Source organism: Bemisia tabaci, chromosome 4 (assembly GCF_918797505.1).
Source record: "Bemisia tabaci chromosome 4, PGI_BMITA_v3".
NCBI lineage: Eukaryota > Metazoa > Arthropoda > Insecta > Hemiptera > Aleyrodidae > Bemisia > Bemisia tabaci.
This window is the reverse complement of record NC_092796.1, coordinates 1,712,362-1,731,301: the sequence shown is the minus strand read 5'-3', so window position 1 is coordinate 1,731,301 and position 18,940 is coordinate 1,712,362. Positions and strand designations below refer to the sequence as shown.

At 35.2% G+C, this 18,940-nt stretch overlaps 2 protein-coding genes across 3 annotated transcripts in view; one reads left to right on the top strand and one right to left on the bottom strand.

Moving 5' to 3' along the window:
* CdGAPr (GTPase-activating protein CdGAPr) overlaps positions 1-4,540 on the top strand; it is a 28,685-nt gene extending 24,145 nt beyond the window's left edge. For both annotated transcript variants that reach the window (XM_072299137.1, XM_072299136.1), the window contains exon 18: positions 190-4,540. In XM_072299137.1, coding sequence (XP_072155238.1) covers positions 190-298 — 109 coding nt within the window. In that variant the 3' untranslated portion in view covers positions 299-4,540. The remainder of the gene's footprint in view (positions 1-189) is intronic.
* Positions 4,541-5,005: 465 nt separating this feature from the next.
* Positions 5,006-18,940, bottom strand: part of tefu (Serine/threonine-protein kinase tefu) — a 39,172-nt gene continuing 25,237 nt past the window's right edge. The window contains exons 11-22 of the mRNA XM_072299135.1: positions 18,709-18,877; positions 17,282-17,604; positions 16,620-16,972; positions 15,814-15,961; positions 15,121-15,255; positions 13,819-13,991; positions 12,686-12,912; positions 11,419-11,918; positions 10,005-10,195; positions 8,956-9,372; positions 7,576-7,727; positions 5,006-6,777 (exon numbers count right to left, since the gene is read on the bottom strand). Coding sequence (XP_072155236.1) covers positions 6,578-6,777; positions 7,576-7,727; positions 8,956-9,372; positions 10,005-10,195; positions 11,419-11,918; positions 12,686-12,912; positions 13,819-13,991; positions 15,121-15,255; positions 15,814-15,961; positions 16,620-16,972; positions 17,282-17,604; positions 18,709-18,877 — 2,988 coding nt within the window. The 3' untranslated portion in view covers positions 5,006-6,577. The remainder of the gene's footprint in view (positions 6,778-7,575; positions 7,728-8,955; positions 9,373-10,004; positions 10,196-11,418; positions 11,919-12,685; positions 12,913-13,818; positions 13,992-15,120; positions 15,256-15,813; positions 15,962-16,619; positions 16,973-17,281; positions 17,605-18,708; positions 18,878-18,940) is intronic.

Sequence of the window (18,940 nt, the reverse complement as noted above, 5' to 3'; positions counted from 1 at the left end):
GGGAGGGGATGCAGACCTGTGTTTAAAAGGGGTCTAAATTCCCAGATTTCACCATGAAGTAATTTATGAGTGGGCTGTTTATCTAAACATGTTGGATGTTTAACTCGATTTTTTACTCAAGTTTTTTGCATTATTTTTATTTTCTTGAAGAGATCTTCAGAAATAAAATGAGATGCTTCTTTGTTCCAGGGTGAATCGCCAGCGAGCTCACAGCGCAAGCGATCGCATCACTCCGTACTGCATCAAAGAAATGGCTGCATTGTTTGAAAAACCAGAAGAACTGACCAAAAAGTCATAGAGGAACTTTTATCAAAAATTATTTTTATATCTGTTATTTAGTCAAGACACTAGCCTTTGGGATAGTTTGTTATTTTTTTTATTTTTGCTCTGTATGTCTGAATCCTAGCTAAACTCATATGAGCATATTAGTTTGATTTATTTTTTTGCTTCAGAAAAAAGGGTATTGAGTTTTAAGAATGTTTCAACTGGTTTATGAGCTCATCAAAATTTTCAGTCCTCAAGTCTATCGGTATGAATGCTTTAGACTGCATCTGTTCAGTTTGATAACCAGTGCTTACAAAGAAATGGATGAATCCTTCAGGTTTTCAATTTCTGCTTTTAAAAATCTGTACCTCCAAGCCCTGTGCATGTTATAGCAAATAAATAAAGATCAGTAGGATATTTTTTTTTTTTTTTTTTTTTTTTTTTTTTTTTTTTTTTTTTTTTTTTTTACAGTATGGCCAAAAGTATGGTCCTCTACTTAAAAATATGAATCACTACTTGTTGCTTGTCAGGAGGTCAGTAATTTTCTCCCGCCCTTCAATTTTCAATCATCAAATTTTCTCAACAGAAAAATCAAATTCGTTAAAACGCCACTCTCTGCTTGTTACTTTTTTACTCTCCTGTGAATTATATTACCCTCACTGAAACAGAAGATTAGGTTCAGATCAGAAGGGCAGGGCATCTGTCTTGTACACAATGACATCACAAATCATTATTAACCAAAGAGATGAAAAAGGCCCAGTGAACTTTTTTTTTTTTTTTTAATAGACGTAAACTTTGTTGAATCTGATTATATTTTAGATCTAGAGATTACGCCCTTAGTCCTTTTAAGGGTCTTTAATTTTTTATTGTAATTCTATCTTGTCAACACACTCTGTTTGTTAATAATCTGCAGTCATTTTTTTTTTTTTTAAATCTTACTGAAAGGATCCAAAAACACATGATAACGAACTAACTTTTGGTGCTAGGAATGCTTTTTCATCAAGGGTGGTTATTGAAAGTGGGAAGAATCTTCAAAAAGTTATTTTCCTTGATGAGCTGAAAATCTAAAAACTTGTTTTTGATGAAGACTCAGTTGTCGGGATTATTTTTTTGTTGTTAGTATATTTTTGACTCTTTTATCTCAAGTCTATCTTAATCTTGCAAACTGTGAATCCTGTACAAGTACTGTTTGACTTTTAAATCCTGAAAAGTATGGAAAAGCTTTAACCCTTTGAACCTGTGTTATCTTAAGGCCTGAGCTCATTTCAAGACTATGAGGCACCACTCCCCTCAACCTTCGTGACTCATCATTTGAGCTATAATCTTCAGCTGTAATTTTAGAAGGAATGACTTATCTATTACTCAGCTGGAGGAACCGATTCAGAAATAAATGTTTTCAAGTTGGAATCGTGATTTGAATTCACAGCTAGAATGAAAATTTTACTTTTCTGCATGAGCCATTTTGCCAAGTTTTTACAGTCATTTTTATGATTTTCCTCTCCATTTGGGAACTGTTCAAATTTGAGCTGCAGCAGAATTATGTATTGCTTTGTTGCATCAAAAAGGAATAATGGAGTCTCAGCTTCACTATTAACATATGTGCTTCAGTATTATATTAGAGAAAATGCGGTTTTAGGTTTCAAAGGTCTTACCTGAAAGCTGACAAATCAAAGGCATCTTACGTTGTCTTAAAATGATCAAACTGCTGATTTCTATGTAAACATTTTTCGTTTTAGAATACTTGTGCTTGTTTCATAATTTTTGGTGCATTTTGTACTAATATCTCCTAATTGCATGTGCAATTTCATTACTTGATGCATTTTTCCAAGAATACTCAAAATTTTGACCCTAACTTCAAAGTTTGCACGAATCAGACATCTGCCTATTGTATACCATTTATCAGATTTACCTAAGTTGTTACTTTGTTTTATTTTACTCTTTTAATCATCTATCCAACTTGGCTGTGATTTGACATTCAGTCCTTTTAAGATGCTTAAATGTCGGTCTTCCTGTGCTTTTCAATTTTAAATCAGGTCTTATGAGTATTAGTAGTTTCTCTTACATGAATTCTCTCAATATCTGTGGTGTGAAAAACAGGAGGTCCACTCTTTATTGCGCTATTATTCTTCAATGTATTTCCTTGTCTTTCTTTGCCTTGGAAGCTATTAACAAAAACTCATTTGATCAATTTTATCAGTATTTAATATGTACTTGAATTTCATCCAATAATCAATATTAATCATACTTCATCATAATTTAGGAAAATATACATCAGGAATTTTTCAATATATCTAGGAAATTTGCTTTTGTAGATCAAGCAAAATACCTTAGCTTTTTAGGACTGAACGGATAATAAAAAAAACGAAGGAGATGGTATGAAATAAAACACTACGTAACATGTTTTCTCTTCAAAATTTTATGAGAAAAACGAATCACACCTGAGGAAGTATGGAAATGAACTCTTTAAGAAGATATAAGCCTATACGATCAACATTAGTCAGATAGTAAAAATACAAATCACTTCATTTGTATAATCTAACTTTCATTCGATCTGTGTTGAAAATATTTGTTAATACCTCGTTCTGAAGTTGACCTCTGAACTTCCTCTTGTGTGAATTGTTTTCTATGTAAGATTTTTGAAGAGAAATATGAGACTTTTTCCTAATTCATATCTTGTCCAGTTGCCCATTGACCGAGTGCTATAGTCATCTTTGGTTGCAAATACAATATAGTGTAATTATTCACATATCAATTAAAAGAATCATTTTTATTCTTTATTTCTTTCACAGAAACCAACAGAAAATAATTTTTTTGAGGACCCTTACTCTCACCTACAATGTATTTATTTTTTATCATACTGTCTTGAAGTTCCTTTTCTAAATTGGATCAAATTTTGAAGAAGGTTTGAAGACAAGACTGCTGCACCTGCTGCCAAGATTGTATGATTCCTTTTTACAAGGGAACCTAAAATCTTAAACTGCGTCTGTCTGGTAATGCCAAAAAAACAATCAAATTAGAAAATCACCCTGTAAATTTAATGTCTCGAACTGGTTTCAGTTAACGTATCAAACAAATCTCAGCAAGATCACATGCTCTTGATTCTTTTTTGCAACGTGCAGTCCGATCTGTCCCAGTTCCATTGCTTGTCAAGTATATTGGCAATCTGTTTGGTTGAACTGCTGTGCAGTTTTTTTGAGAGCTGATTTATGTTTGGTGTAAAGCTCGACTAAACTTTGTAATCTGAACAATCGTAGCCTGTATTGGTATCACAATTTTAGTTAATTGTAAAGCCTGAATAACTGGCAATTTTTGTCAGTGGTTTTCTCAGCTCAGAGTCCAAATTTCCCACTTGTTTTTAAAAATTATTTTCAGTAACTTTTTTTAAGCCATGATTTTATTTTTACCCAGAACTTTACTTATTTCTTTACAGTATATTTTCAGAGCACAGGTTCTCTGTTCGTTTTCTCCTGTATGTACTTAAAAAAACAAGAAAATGTGTTTTGTTTACTGCTGTTATCTATGATAAGAAGGCGGCAGAAAATTTCAGAATGAATGCTGAAGCTGGTTGTAAAATTTTAGCAGATCAAATGGACTGGCAAGGTCATGACATAATTGATATTTTGGAGAGGAAAAGTTGCATGAAACATAAATGTCAATATCTGTCGAAAAAATATTGATAACAAGCTTCAACTCGGCTCAAACTGAAAAATTTTAAAAAAGAATAGAAATAAAGTCTTGGTGAGCGTCTGCTGACTATCTATGCTGTACCTAGTTTTAGTCCCTTTAAAACGCAAAATTTCTCATTCATCAGAAAAATTGGTTTCTTGGATGTAAGTTTTATATTGTTATTAATTTGTCTTTTATTCTGCAACACTCAATCATAACTAGGATTATTAATTAATTCCTTCAATTAATATTGTTGTGGACATTTTTAAGAGCCTTACTTTTCCTTGCTGAATTTTAAGTTGTGGGCGTCATAGAAGCTTGCATAATTTATCGACAATAGCTCTCACAAAGAATGTCTTTTCTTGTTATGTTTTAGATCCAAAGATGTAGTTATTGATAAGCTGTGTCATATTGCTTAAGATATTTTGTTTTAATTTTAAATCAGTCTCATGTACCTATATAAATAAACTGCCCTCTTTATTTTGCTCTTGTAAATTGTAATTTTAGTGTAAATACATGTTTTTTACTGCATTTAGACACATGCATTTGTACATATTACATGCATGTCTTTTATTGTATGCATACAATGAATACAATTGCCGAAGTTAAACTTTCTGAGTTTTTTCTTGTCACTCTCCTTAATCCTAGCTCTGTCAGAAATCTGCTGAAAAAATATTCGGTAAAAAAACCATCAACTTTCATCATGATAAAAAATGGACTAGCACAAAAATGTTGAAACCTTTAATGAAGTCCTCTTGACGTGAGAACCCCTGGGCCTGTAAAGAGTGTGACAGCACATAGATCTGGAGATACAGGAGGGCTGGCAAATGCACTCCAAACAAAAGAGGTGTCTGTTTTGTTGCGAGTAACTAATTCCTCAAGATAAGCAATCAAAGGACGTCTAGACATTTCACTTAAAATTACCAAGATGAGAGTTTTTTCACATCAATGGGAGATACTCAGTATGAAACTTTTTGTTTCTTAAGAAATAAATTGTATGATTACCACTGTACTTCTCCAGACCTCTACATTTTTTTTTTTTTTTTTTTAAATTCTTACAACAAAATTTGGAAAAAAATGAGAACTATTTTTTAAAAAAGTAAATAACATGATTTATTAAAAAATAAATTCAACGGTATAAAAATTAAATGAGTATAATTAGGAGTAGTAACCTGGAGATTCTTATTATTTCACACTAAGAATTAAATTTTAGGAAGGTCAATTTCAAGTATTCATAATAGGATTATCAGAGAGAAATTAAAACAACAAAATCTAGAAAAGAGCCTACTGAAATTTTCAATTCCCACCTGACCCTCAATTATGTCTGAGACCTGCAATATCCTCTCGTATCGGAAGGTTCGGGCGAGGTTACATTATAAGAACATACTTAAACAGCGCAGGATTCTTTAGAAAAATACAAAACAATATTTTTAGGCCATATGGTGAAACAATGAATTCTACCCGTTTGATGCACCATGTGAACAAGGCACAAAATTAAAGACCTATTGACAGTTGGGGTTAAAAAAAAAAAAAATATGGCACTTACATGTAAGACCCGACGAAGTTAAAAAAAAGTTAAGAAAAAAAAAAGAAAACTTAGGTCTACTTTTGAGTGCTGAACAAACAGAACCTGCTAAAAGCGATGATTGTGATGGAAGAATATTTTTTCAATTAGTTCAACACTTTAGCATAAGAAATACAAACAAAGAAGCAAGCAAAATTTAAACTTAAAAAAAATTAAGAAGGAACTAACAATGCAGGAAAAAAAAATTGGCTCTAAACTAAACTAAAAAGAAGGAATGAAAAAAGGTACAGAGGAAAAAATCGCTCTTCACAGCGGACAAACTAAACCGGTATAATTTGTACTGAAAGTTAAAAAGGTGATGAGTATAGAAAAAGATCGGTGAGTACTTCGGGTAACAAATTCGGGTGTACATCACGGCAGCTTGGCCGTAAGACAAACATTCCGAGTGCTTAATTTTTGCTCTTGGATATACTGCTGGGATTCACTGAACTCTAGGTTTTATCCACAATAAACAATGTTCCATTTTCCTGGGCAAATTGCAAAATAATTATGCGCAGTTCGATTTATATAAATTAATACTCCTAAAAAATAGTTACGTACAAACATCCTGAGAGAAATAAATAATTTACAATCACAATTCAATCTCAAAAAGTATCATTAACACTGCTTCAACGGCTCAAGTTAAAATTCTACAAGTGATGAGGAAATCACAAGGACTTCATCAGATTGGCAGTTTCATAGAAAATTGCTTAATCCTAGTGAATTCCTTGAATTACCGCCCCTTAATCGACCAATCACATAACACCATTTTACACTTTAGTCTTGTTAAGTCTAATAGAAAAATCCCAAGTTTAATAAATCAAGCTGCAGGAGTGGAGGAGACAAAATCAGGAGATTGGATTGGGAGAAAAAAGCCTGCTTGATTAAAAATGGTAGTACAATCTAAATATTAGCAATGTTAACTTCATGAACTTTTTATTTTCCTTTTCATTAGGCATCAAATTTTAGAATCGACCTTGTGGACCTTGAGGACTTACTTATTTCCTGGTCAGGCCAATCAAAGTCAGATTTTTGAGAGGATCCTGAGATTCTTCGAGCTTTTATGTCTTTATTATTCACAGCCTACAGATATGCCTGCCAACCATGGAAAAGCTTGCATAAATTTGCAGGATCCTTGGCTTGTTGAATCAAACGGTTGACCTGGCCTTCGATACTGGTTGCAATGCCCTCTTCTTCCATTCCTTGAAGTTTAAGGCGCAAGCGGGCGAGAGCTCTTTCTGCTGTTTTATTAACTTCTGTTTGTGATGTAGGACTGTTGTCCACTGAAAAAATTTCAAAAGAAAAATAACTCAATGAGTGAACCATTTTACAACCTCAATTTCAATATAATAGAGCACAGCCCATTCTAACTAATGACAGAGAAATGATTGCTTAGAAATGGGTGATTACCGCATGAGTCACGAGATCTCTGTAATGAATGCTTTACTTCATGGGAATGATAACTATTGAATTTGGGACTTAAACTTGGACGAATTCAACCAAAATCAGCCTTTAAGGCTTAACTTTGACACACTGACTGCCAAAGCTTTCTAGTACCTGTAGAAACTGGCTTTACGCCAGCGCTGGCTTTTGTTTGATAGCTTCTGGAGCGCTGCTAGCACGATTAGTCAGTTTGCTATATGAGGACTTGTCTGTAACAATAGCGGATGTGAAAAATTACCTTTCCGAAACACATTAAAAAAACTGTTTTGGCATCGAGAAAATTTTGAGAAAATACTTGAGATGTGATCTTCGAGATCTGTACATTATGCCAGAGCCAAACATATTAAATTTTTGTGTGAACAAAACAGTTTTTTAAGCGTGTTTCTAAACAGGTAATTTTTCACATCCGCTATTGTTACAGATAAGTCCTCATATATGTAACGATGCTAAAATGTCTTGAAGAGTATATCATGATATCTCATCATAATTGCTTTTCTTGGCAGCTTTCTATGTAAATCAATTTTCTACTTTCTTTGCCAGTTTCTGTGGCCTTGTGGAATTGTGGGACCCTTCATTACTGGTCCCTTTAGGCCAGCATGGCCATCAACAGGTTAATAATTTGTTGAAGCGACTAATACCTGTATTTGATCGCTTTTTGTTCATTTGGAAATTCGCTGCTTCCTCAGGTGTCATGGCCCAAGAATACAAAGGATCATATAGCAAAACCTCCAGAGTTGTTAAAATGATTTCCTGGTTGGAGCGCAGAACTGACATGGTTTTCTCGCAGCAACTGTGAAATAAGATAAGCCAAAATAGAATCTTTTTTATGTTTTTAATCTCATTGGGAAATATGCAGACTTGATGAAATATGATGGTATTTTTGAAATTATAAAGCATTTTTGAGAAGTATTTGAGAAATTAAATGAATGAATGAATGAATCGAGAAAATGCAAAAAATTTGTCGGGATTCACATTGTATAAAACAGAACTCCTGAAAGTTAAAAAAAAAGAGAGGAGGAGATGGCAACTGTTGAAATTTTTTGGGTTTTCATTGAAATAAACTGTCGCAGTGCTGCCTTTTTTTGAGCACTGTGCCTTGCCAAAACCACTTTATTTCATCAGTCAACTTCGAAAAATCAGATGGTTTCATTAAAACTTACTGCAGATTACCATTGTGTATTCACCCTAATCCTAAATGTCAGAGTTATTCAGTATAGAGCAGATATCAAAGAGCATTTGGAATACATTGCGCAATAAGATGCTGCTACATACTACTTCTGCCTCACTCAGAGGCAACATATCGACAAAGTAAGTCGGCAATCACATAACTCGGTTTGCGACGTTGCAGACTTCCTGTCATACTTTATTTTTTAACAGAAAACTACTCGGCAGCAATTCTTTAAAACTGCCGTGATTCTTCTTCTCTGTGCGAAAAAAATTCTGCAAAAACTTCAAGGAATGATGTCAAATTTGTTCTCCTTTAAAAAATAACATATAGGCGGAGATTTTCAGACACCGCAGACGAGATACATATATGATTGCGGACTTACGCCGTCGATATGAGCCATTCGTTTCCTTCGGCAGAATAGAGTTTTTATAGATTTGTCAGAAATAGTGGTTTCTTAATTGCACAATACAGTCCATTTGATTTGGATAACAAGACTGACAGTTGGAATTTCAGCCTTAAAGGAAGAACAAACTGCATTGGCGTTTATTTTAATTACTTTCTTTAGTCTGAGTTTTCCAATTTTTCGATTCTCTTTTCTATTGTTCTTTCTATCCATCCAGCTCACTGTTTGTTGCCTCATTTTTTTCTATTAGTTTTGGTTTTGTTTTCGTTTCTTTCGGTTTTGTATGAATGAGATGGTAAAAAATTAATACATGAGAGTTCAATTTAGGACCTCACATATTTTTGCATGTCTTTGAAAAATTGTCCCAAGTGTTTCGATTAAAATAATTCAAAGGATCTTCTAAGCCTAAGGATCACCTATTGGCGCAATAGAGAGATCCCTACTTACGTTCTGAAGACACCTTCAACGCCACAAATGCCCATACCATCCTCAATATCTCTGGTCAGTCGGAATGGAACAGTTTCAGGACATGGCAGTGTGAGTCCTTGTTCGAACGCAATGCCAAAATCAATGTGGATGACTTCGGCTGTGGAGTTATCAATAAGTATATTCACTACATGTCTGTCTCCAAGGCCAAGAATATATCCGACCATTGAGGAGGAGGCTACACTATGAATGTATGCAATTCTGCGCTCGAACCATATGCCGGGAGATGGAAAATATTCAAAGAAGAAGTAACGGAACACAGGCTGCAGTTCTTTGCAAATTTTGTTGAAAATGTTGAGTTTCTCTTGGTTGCTGGCCTTTTGCAGCGCAGCCTTATCGATTTCAGAACGACACTCGGAACAAGGCTTGTCCTTGGGCCTAAAAAAATTAAATACATGGTTACAGTAAAACACGGAACGATTTGATATACATGAAATAACTGACAGGGTTATAAAAAATATGGAAAGCTGAAGAACCTATCATAAACTTTGGTTTTGTGATCATTTTCATTTTTAATGGGGAAGTCAGTATGATCAAAATGAAATGAGTGGTTATAACTCAAAATCAAAATACGTCTATTTTAACTACTACAGCTTATTTCCATTGCAACTCATTTTTCACTTTTTTTCTTTTGAAATAAAATAATTTCGGAATTTTTAAAAAGAAAATAGATGCAGAAAAGTAAGTATGTACTACACTTTTGAAGGCAAATAATGTATATTGAAAATTCAAAACTGTTCTTGGACTTTTCCACCTCTTTAAATGCCCTACATCATTAACACTTGAAGCATCACACTTTTTTCATTCTGATTTCTTCACTATTCTACCATTTTAACAGGTTTCTTCAGATGTGCAAAGAGCTGGGGAATGTATGTTTTTGTCTTGTAAGATGCTGACACAAACATTACAATTTCCTGCTTCTTCGTATCTCCTTCAGATTTCTGACCTTTACAAGGGAACAAACAGGCCTGGTAAATTAGATCATTAGTGCCTATTTTCAATGAAATTACCTGTATTTAACATGAGCTCCACTGCGTTGATTGGCTCCCACTAAGTACATGCTAAGAGGCTGTGTATTCATGCACCACTCTAAAACACCGCTACGTTGCGACATAGGAACTATTTTATAAGTGCGAATCAACAACTTCCTTTTTGCTGTGTCTTTGTCTTCACAGAGCAGTTTGTTCAGAATTGAAAAGACCTACAACACACAGGAAAAGAAATTTCAAATATGAAAATTGTAGTAAATATTAAGTGGCATCATAAAGTCAAAAATCATTTTTTGAAATATTCGGGGCGCTGCGTGCCCCTAAAGGCCCGCTTCATCGCTTCACATACAGCGAAATCGTCGAAATCGTCCGTTGGCGATCAATGAGCAAATAATTATAATTGAATGACGAAACAATGTTCCAAAAAAAAAAACTCTTGCCAAACAATATTCTTAATGGCTTTCTCCTTCATCTGAATTTTGATTCCTTCTTTGGAATTTGACCTTTGAACCGTCTAACTCTCCTTCCTCACCCCGTCCGTCGAGCGTCTTAAGAATGATTTTATTAGAATAGAGAGGATTTCAGGATCAGCTAGTGATCAAAATCTCATAAGAAAATCATAAATCTATCAACCTAGTTATAATTGTATCGAAGTGCATGCACTTGCATGCACGCATCTCCCCTCTAATTGTTGAGAAAGGCCTCACCCGCACATTAAAACCAACACAGCTTGCAGTGCACTTAACTTAATGTCAGATCACAAAAACATAAATGAAATAATATGGTAGAGAGAGCTGGAACAGAGCTAGATGACAGTTACGTGAGGGATTCACAATATCAACCTACATGGAATACTACTGAACGATACAAATCAAATTCATTGGCGAGGCCAAAAAAAATTAAAAAAGTAACTGAAATATTATAATCCACGTTCTGAGGAAGAAGCAGACTCCATATTTTGGTCTTGGTTCAGACTTGTAAACAATGGTAAAACTTTTGCCAAACTTGTTTGACGAATTAAATTGGCACGGCCTAAAAAATTCTGCTAAAAAACAACATACAACGTTAATGTGCATTCTTTCACTAAGAATTTCGCTGCCATCTTTATTGTCACGGGTGAATACAAAAACAATGAGCATGCGGTTCAAACCTCCGTTTTGGCTACCCTAATGTTTGGCTCTTTCTAGTGCGGTTCTCTCCCGGTTGCTGTTGTAAAAAATTGCTCAGTTAAGTCAAACCTGAAGAGACCAGAACAGTCAAGACCGTTTAGTCTGCATGCAAAATTTAAAAAGCAACGAATTTTACTTTTACAGGAGCATTTTTGTGGGTTTCCATAACAGGTCATGTAACTTACCCTGCAATAGCATCTAGCATCGTTTAATATGAAAAAGATTTAGAATTAGATTGAAAATAGAGTTTAAACAAAATAATGTACCTGTTGCATGACAGCATCCTGCCGCAGGTCATCTTGACCTTTGACCAGTTGAGTATACTTCATCCCGTCTGTGCCAAGGCATATAACTTTCTTTGGGGCATTGACGCCTCCTGGGGTGGAGTATGAATTCTCTACTGACTTGATGCCCACTATATTTGAGTAGTTTCCTTTCTTGTCAATAGGCAGCGAGACAGTTGGGCACAAAACTGTGGAAATGTCCCTCAATTTTGTGATGGTTTCAGTTTTCGGGATTGTGAATGAGGTTGATCGGCTTTTGGCTTCAATAGGAAGGTTAGCCAGGGAAATGTACGCATCGCATACCATGTCCATGTCTTTGAGCATCGAGGAAAGAGTTGCTCGCTCACGAAGTTTGGTGATCAATGCCCTAGCACCCAGGACTCGAGCTGTGGGGGTTGGCTCCGTTTCGCGATCTTTATAGCTATTTGCAAGGGCGTAAATCAGGGGTAATGTGTGATGAGGGTGTTCAGCAGCGCATTTTTCTGAAAAAAAAACACACAGAGTAAAAATATTTACTGAAAATTTAAAAACTATTTCTGGAAATGCCAATGGACAGTCCACTATCCAAGTCTTTATAGTAACCTGAATGATGATAACCTTTCGACTGAGGTTTTTTTTTTTAAATATTGAGGACATTTTAAAGTTTTCTAATTAACAACTGAAAATTGAGTATCCCCAAAAGGAATACAGTATTTTTGAGGACGTTTTCGGGTACAGCATTTGGACAACTTGATATGATGCTCATAAAATGGCTAGCCTACCAGTTTTTGCACTTTATGCTCTTTGTCAAACATGCTTGGAGTTAGTTGTAGCCTAACGCTCAAGACAGCTTCTTTAGCCATCATCTCTAATACAACAAGTTCTTGCCCTTTCATGTATATTTTATATTTTGCCAGTAATTTCTGACAGCCTTTGAAATCTCCACACTTTTTCAAGATTTTTCACACCTAAAGACACCCTGAAAGCTCAAGCATACCTCTGTCTTTAAAAAAAAATTAAATTTAAAGAAATAGTTGAAAGGCTAATCAAAATAGGAAGGCCAAAATATTTAAAGATGATGATAATTTTGTTGTAAAGGACTTGACTAAAATCCATTTGCTTTTTTTGCTTTCTTTTATCACCACTTCAATTTAACTGTGATTATTAAGAGTGTTCGACACTACTAATTATTCCAAAATTAATATCCGATTTGTAGTTTGTAGTGCATGAAAACAATGTGATAGGACAACAGGTTGACACTGGCACTAACCTATTAGAGTGAAAAGAGTTTGAGCAAAGATTGAATCCAATTTATCAGTCAGCCGTGCAATTAACTGAGGCAGAACAGGGATAAACTTGTAGGTTGGGATAGATTTTAAAGCTTTCACCAAAAAATCCATCAAATCTTTACTGGTCGTGTTTTCTAGCCATAGACCAACAACACGAAACACTCTCATGTCTTCACTGTCTCCATCAGCTAAACTTCTGATGTAACATCTGAAACAGTTTAATTAGTTTTAACACTTCGTTGTTGAGAGAGTAACTAAAATTTTAAAAGATACAATTGATACTCCAAAACGGCGTTCCCAGTAAGAAATCATTCTAGGATAAAAATATAATTCTTCCAATTTTCTTGCCTTAATCAGGAATATAGCAAAGAATCTCGCGGAATATGGATTACATGGACGTATTTATGCTATATGGAACTTGTGCAAGTGGAAAGATGGGGTGTGTTCGTTACTTGAGGGCCATAAGAATGAATGGGAATTTAAAGGCGCCAGTGACGTCAGCGGCAACGAACGAGCCCGCGCATGACGGGGAGATTGGTGGCAGGACTCTTCAACTCATGAGCCCTGTCCAAGAGGCTCTTGTCACATGTCCATGACTCACAAGTTAGCGCTCAGTTCCTTTAGATTTAATTGAAAATCCCGCTTTTCTATTTCCTCAAAAGGAACTATATCCACTCTTCTTTTACATTGTTTCTTGTGCAGTTTGCACAAGCACACCCCATCTTTCCACTTGCACCAAGTTCCTTTTAGCATAAATACGTCCATATGAGAAAATTGAGAAAATTTAGCCTTCCATTCCCAGATGTTGAGAATATTTCTAACTTTTAATCGTTGTCTTGAATTTTTGAACTGTTGGGTTGGGCAAATCTAGAGACTCTGTGAGCTTAAAAAAATTTGGAAGGCAGACATCTTTTGGAACTCTATGACATTGATAAATTGGTTTGATCTGATAATGATGAAACTGAAAATTACATTCCAAGATCCTTTTAAAATTATATTTTGTACCTACTTTTTTTTTTTTTTTTTTTTTTTTTGGTCTTAACATTACTTGAAATCGAAACTTTAAAGTGATAAATTTTGGTCGGCCATGTGGACGGCGAATCTGAAAACTCACTGCATGGCTAGGAGTAAACTTCTTTCCTGGTCCTTGTAGGTGTTTCTAATTTCTGTACTATCGTTGATACTCTGTTTTGAGTGTAAAAGCACAGCACGTCTGACATCTGTTGTCGTGGTTCCTGCTTTCCTGAATTTACCAGCTACCTCATCTTGCCATTCAACACCCGCTTTCTGACGTGACAGAACAGAAAAAAACCAGATTAGCCTACTTGGATTCAGACCTTTGTTTATAGAAAAAACTGAAATTACTGGAATGAGCAATAGTGGGTTTAGCAAGTTAATCATGCAACTAATTAACATCACATAAAAATCATATTAAGAATATTTTTAAGTCTGAAATTCACTTCTCGATACTCGCTTTGCGTAGTCCAAATTGCACATTTTTAAATTTATCAAATCTAAAGGCACTTCTTCCTCCTCCCAAATCAGGGATGCTTAAAGAGAGAGATGTAAGAAAATCTAATCTAAAAGAGCAGAAATCTCACACATTTTTATCAATCTCTTTTACAATTATTATAATTGTTTAAAGGCATTTTTTTTTCTCCTTATTTGGAGAAACATTAAAGAACTAAGCGAGATGAAGCAAGAAAATTAAAATTATTTGAATAATACATCAGACAGACCTGCTACAGTTTGCAAGATGATATATTGTGCTCATATTTTAAAGATGAGGGTCAGCTCTGCTCCTAACTCTTTGAAATGCATATGAAGCAAATTTTCTGACAAATACTTTTGCCGAGCATTCCATGACCATTTTTTGACGTACTCATACCACACTCTCCTCTTCTCAATGATCTCTTTCATAGCATTTTAAACCTTGAAAATTTTCGGTTACCTAGACTTTACCTAGGCTTTGCACTCTACTTACATAGAATAACGTCTATGTAAGTAGAGTGCAAAGCCTAAAAACATTGATCAATTATTCAAATCCACTATTTGGTATTTTTATTTGGCTGATGCCGCAATCACACGCTGAATTTAGCAGCTGAATGTGGAAGTCAACAGTCATCGCCCAACAGCTGAAATTCAGCAAATTCGAGTTATTTTCATCCAGATGTGTATCAAATCTACTCGAATAGTTCAAAAAAATTCAAAATTGGTCCGATGGTTGCTGAGAATCGTTGCTGAATTTTGCGCGTCACGCGCAAAATTCAGGCATCGGGCCGATGATTTCCACATTCAAGCCACATTCAGCGTGTGATTGCGGCCATCAAGTAATTCGTGAACGTAGTTCCAGCAAAATCAAAATACTATGGGTACAGAATAGCATCCAAAAGAGACCCTGTGCAAATGAGTATACCTTATTTTGAAAAGTGTCCGATTTGATATACCGCTGAATATTTTGATACTGTGAGTCAGCATACCGGGCAAGGCGATCATAGGCGGCAAGTTTTGTATTCTTCATATCACTGCTTGATGAGGATACTTTTGTTGCCTACAGAGAAAAGAAAGCAGAAGACTGAAAAACTAATGGCCCTTTGAGTTGAAAGTTGCTCTCTCCCTTTCAATGATAAGCTTACATTGAATCCACAAATTTTGAAAAATATCAAACCCCAGGGTTGCCACAACATTTAAATATGAAACTCTGACATTTCTCTTGATTTCCCTCACACAATTTAGTAAAATTTTATGACATTTGAAGGTTTGTACAATAGGTAGTTTAAAAAACATAATTTGGAATGGTTTTCTGGCAAAATTTCTTACTCGAAACGTCAAACTCATTTCAATAAGCAATTCTTGCCCAATACTTTCATCATTTTCCCTGACATTCCCAGGTTTTTTGAGTATACTCCAACTAGGGCAACCCAAGTCCGAACATAAGGACACTCAAAAAGATGTTACGGAGGCTATTCCTCAAGCATGAGGACTGCAGAAATACATCATGGCTGCACTAAAGCTCATCATATTTTTACAGCTCACATATCCTCAGTAGGGGATCAAAATCATAGTAATTTTAATACTATTAAGTTTCAACAAGACAAATTCAACTTACCGGCAGTAGATATTTGTCAATTATATTTTGGGCACTGTCTGAGTTTGTATCGGCCATCCAACCACCATAGATTCTGAACACCTCTGATTTGAAGCTAGTCATGACACTTTGAGTTTCTAGTTCCTTCAATAAAGATCTCATCAAAGTTCTGTGAAATAGCAATTGAAATAATCAAACCGGCAAGAATTCCAAAACTTTCTGATAAGTGATAATTGAAAGAAAATTGGAAGAAAAGATTGGTCTATTTAATTTCACAGGAATGAGAAACAAAAAGGGATCAACTAATAATAAAATTTGCTAAAATTAGCTCATTTAACCAGAATTGGCCTGATTACATCAGACGCTGCATAATCTCTTCTCATGTGTCCTTTAATTAAAAAAAAACCGAGCAACATTCTGAGTTGAAATTTTGTTGAAAATTATTCTTCTGAGAAGAGTCTCTGTTCTTGAGGACCATTAAAAACATAAATTGAGGCACTGGGTGCGAAAAGGGCACTTCTCGGTTGCAGTGTTTCAGAGTCTCCTCTAATATTTCATTCATTGTAAGGAAAGTGAATGCATCCATTTCACTAAACATTTCACTTAATATTCCTTATGATTCTACTAATTTTCTATGGAAAGAATTCTGGCAAAATCACCCATTAAATGCTTCTCCAAGGGATTAATAAGCAACAGAGATTCTGAAACACTGCAATCAAGAAGTGCCCTTTTCGCATCCAGTGCCTCAATAATGCATGATGCATTTTAGGGTTTGCAAGAGAGGACAAAACTGAAAAATTTGACATAAATAAAAACAGATGCAATACCTTGCCATAAAAACATTGCCTTCAGACCAGAACAACTGGGCTTCTTCAAGACGCAACTTGTGTCGCAGATCTTCACTGAGATCGGGGCATCTGGCAACCATTTTGAGATGTCTTCTTGCAACATGGTTGTGCCCTTCCAAATGAGCTGTTTTTACTATTTCCATACACATCTGTGGAAATTCATCTAACTTTTTCATTGATAGTATCACTGCACGCTGACTCAAGAGGGGCTCCAGGTACTCAAATTCAATGGACTTGTGACCATTAGACGGTGTCTGAGCTCTCCACTTGTACAGGAAGTCAATACTGTTTCCAGAGCTCAAAATGGGGACTTCATTAACATCTTCAATTTCCTAGAATTACAAATTCGTTTCATTAATTAAAATGATGTAGACTACCTGAATAATGTTTTGTAAATCACTAATTTTTAACATACAACGATTGTTATGTGCATTCTGATCAATTTTAAATGTTTTGTTGATTCTTCTACACATTCTCCTCAGATATTTAGTCATTTTTAAAGGAAATTTCAAGTTCATTCAAATATATCTGGTTCATTCCTCAAAATTGAAGTACTTTTGAGCACAAAGAGAGGCTGCAAGAACGAATCAGGTAAACTGAAGTAACAGCAAAAACTATAACTTATCAATGCAGGAACGCACCTGGAGACACTGAAGTTTTGATAAAAATGGGTAGATATTCTTCGTGGATTGCAGGCTGGCCGATGACAGAGATTCCAGAACACTGAGTCTTGCCTCCTTGAGATTAAGTTTCATACTCTCTACGTCCAAAACATGGAGTGATTTTAAAGCTGCATAGTGCCATTTTTCATACGTCCTGCAATTTCCATTCATACTGAGGGACCAGTTGGATAGGCGCCAGCTAATATCATACTGCAAGTCCGATATGGACTCACTTTCGTCAGATTTCATTAATTGGTCTGCCAAACTGTAGAGGCCGCAGTTCTTCATTGAATTCATAATATCTGTGCTCAGAGAAAGAACCAAAACTTAGGAATGGTAATTTTAAACTTAAAGAGATAGACAAAGGAGTGAGGTGACCAAAAAGTTCATACTTAACCTTGAAACTACACCATAAAGCAAAACTTCAGAGATGCTTTTTAACAAATGGAAATTACTTTGCAGTGAGACTTTGATTTTACAGGATGTACCTATTTAGAGGGGCAAACTATGTTAGGTAAATCTAAAGGTTTTTTTCCAGAGTCCGAAATCATTTTGTTATGTAATGTTGTCCCCTCCCTTTTCCCATCTATATAAAATCAAGTATTGCGGTACATCAAAGGCGAGGCATGAGTGATCGATTATGGATATTTCCCCATTTGAAACCATGGTAAAGAATCGATTATTAAGGAGCTTGTTGCAATTTGTAGGATAGTGATGTCATTGACATCACATCCCGTCACTATCGATCCTTTTCCATAGTTCCAAATGGCAGGTCAATCGATAGATCGCAAAGTACGCCACACTACTGAGGTTCTTGTAGTCTGCTGTAACACAGATCCGTCCTCCCCCCCTCCGCCTTGTCATGCAATACCTGAATATTTTCAAAAAACTTTATCCCATTAATATTTTGCTTCAAAATAATAGTAAAACAAAATTCTTATTTACTTGTATTGAATATGAAAAGAAAAAATATCTCTTCAATACAAATACAAGAGCTTGATAAAAAAAAACTTGCAAAAAAAATTATAGTGTACTACTTGAACACCCCTTATAGTTTCGCGCTACGCACAAAATTTACAGTGGATTTTAGTATGATAATCGTTTCTTAACATCAAAATCATTTTTGTAGCTTTTGGGTGCCTCAGAGAGGCCCAAAGACATAAAAATTTCAGCAAACTTTGTCAACCATTTCAGGAACTTAGTAATTGATTAGGGGCTAAAGTCCTTGCCAAATAAGTTTAAGCACATTCAAACTGCAACAAAAGATCTGACATCCCATAAGCATTGAAAGTAAATGCAAGAATCAAGACGTCGGATCTTCTGTCGCAGTCTAAGCAAGGGTAAACTTATTGAGCATGGGCTCAAATTGTCAGGAAAACTCAGAAACTCAAAACGGAGAATAATACCTGAATGAATATGTGTTCTTCCAGAGTTTGATAGTTGAAGATCCTGCTCCTCAAGCACTTTCTGCCACTGACTTGTCTGCCGATAGTATTCAACATGAGAATCCACATCCAACAAATGATAACTGCCACAACCTTTTACGGCATCAATGTCTCCAAGACTGGTATACGCCTGAGGATCAGAGACAAGAGAAAAATTGAGGCCTATTTCGAGATTAAGAATTATTAACTTGGT